The sequence below is a fragment of the Sphaeroforma arctica genome, assembly GCF_001186125.1.
Source record: "Sphaeroforma arctica JP610 unplaced genomic scaffold supercont1.9740, whole genome shotgun sequence".
NCBI classification, from domain to species: Eukaryota; class Ichthyosporea; order Ichthyophonida; genus Sphaeroforma; species Sphaeroforma arctica.
The window spans coordinates 22-1,033 of record NW_014030818.1 but is presented as its reverse complement, the minus strand read 5'-3'; the positions used below and the strand labels follow the sequence as shown (position 1 = coordinate 1,033).

Below are 1,012 nucleotides of genomic sequence, written 5' to 3'. Positions count from 1 at the left end.
ATATAAATATATATTATATGTATATACATACATATATATATATATATATATCTATATGAACTATATATATATATATAAGACTATATATATATACATATATATATATATATATAGTATTTATATACATGTATTTATAATATAATATATATATATATATATATATATGATATACTATTCTAGCTTCAGCGAATTCAGGTACATAGCTGCTCCGATTACACTTTTACATGTCCATATATAGGCGCATATGCAACTAAAAACCCTACCGATACACACTCCTACACAAACACAAGAACACTTACCTCCACAAAGTCCGCATATCCCGTGCCCTTCTTCGTTAGCGCGTAGTTACACGGTGGCAGGTGATTCACCACATGCGTGATCCCATAGCCCGACAGAATAGCGTGCACCTCTTGCACAGGTCTCCACCCAAACCAGTGCGCAATCTTATATGTCTTGTGGCGAATAGCCTGATCCTCGTAGTGTGGGTGATTGGCTGTGGTGCGGTTAGCCATGAGCCGTACGGATCCCATCGTCGACATGTCGCCGGTAATGACGGCGTCTTCGGGTGTGTTCTGTGCATGCAAAGGGCAGTGCGAGATTTGTCACTTCATCCGGGTGTACGTAATTATACGGATTTACTCGAAGGTTTATAGAACACAAATATAGATTTTACCATAACTTTCTTTTGTAGAAGACTAATGCCATAAGGATGTATGTGCGTGGCTGTGGTGGGTGATTCTGTTGGTATTACGCATGAGTCGTGCATCCGTCATAACACACGAGAATTAGAGTGATACCCACACCTCCTTGATCCAATCCACTAGTTTGTTCATCTCGGGCAATTGATACTGCTCCTCAGTCTGCAGGCGATGCCGTACCTCTGACCAGTTGTTAGAGCCATACCATGTGACACTAGAAACTCCCAATGCCAGCAGCAACTGTCTCAGTACAATGGGTATGCGTATACCTGAAGAGGATATTCGACGTTAGGGCTAAAGAAAGCCGAAGATAT

At 40.7% G+C, this 1,012-nt stretch overlaps 1 protein-coding gene across 1 annotated transcript; it reads right to left on the bottom strand.

The window, feature by feature from the left end:
* Nucleotides 1–299: 299 nt before the first annotated feature.
* SARC_17094 (hypothetical protein) lies at nucleotides 300–572 on the bottom strand (the record flags this gene model as incomplete). The annotated part of the gene is made up of 1 exon (XM_014288806.1): nucleotides 300–572. A coding segment is annotated over one exon (273 nt), but the record flags the coding sequence as incomplete, so codon positions are not given.
* Between the last annotated feature and the right edge of the window lie 440 nt (nucleotides 573–1,012).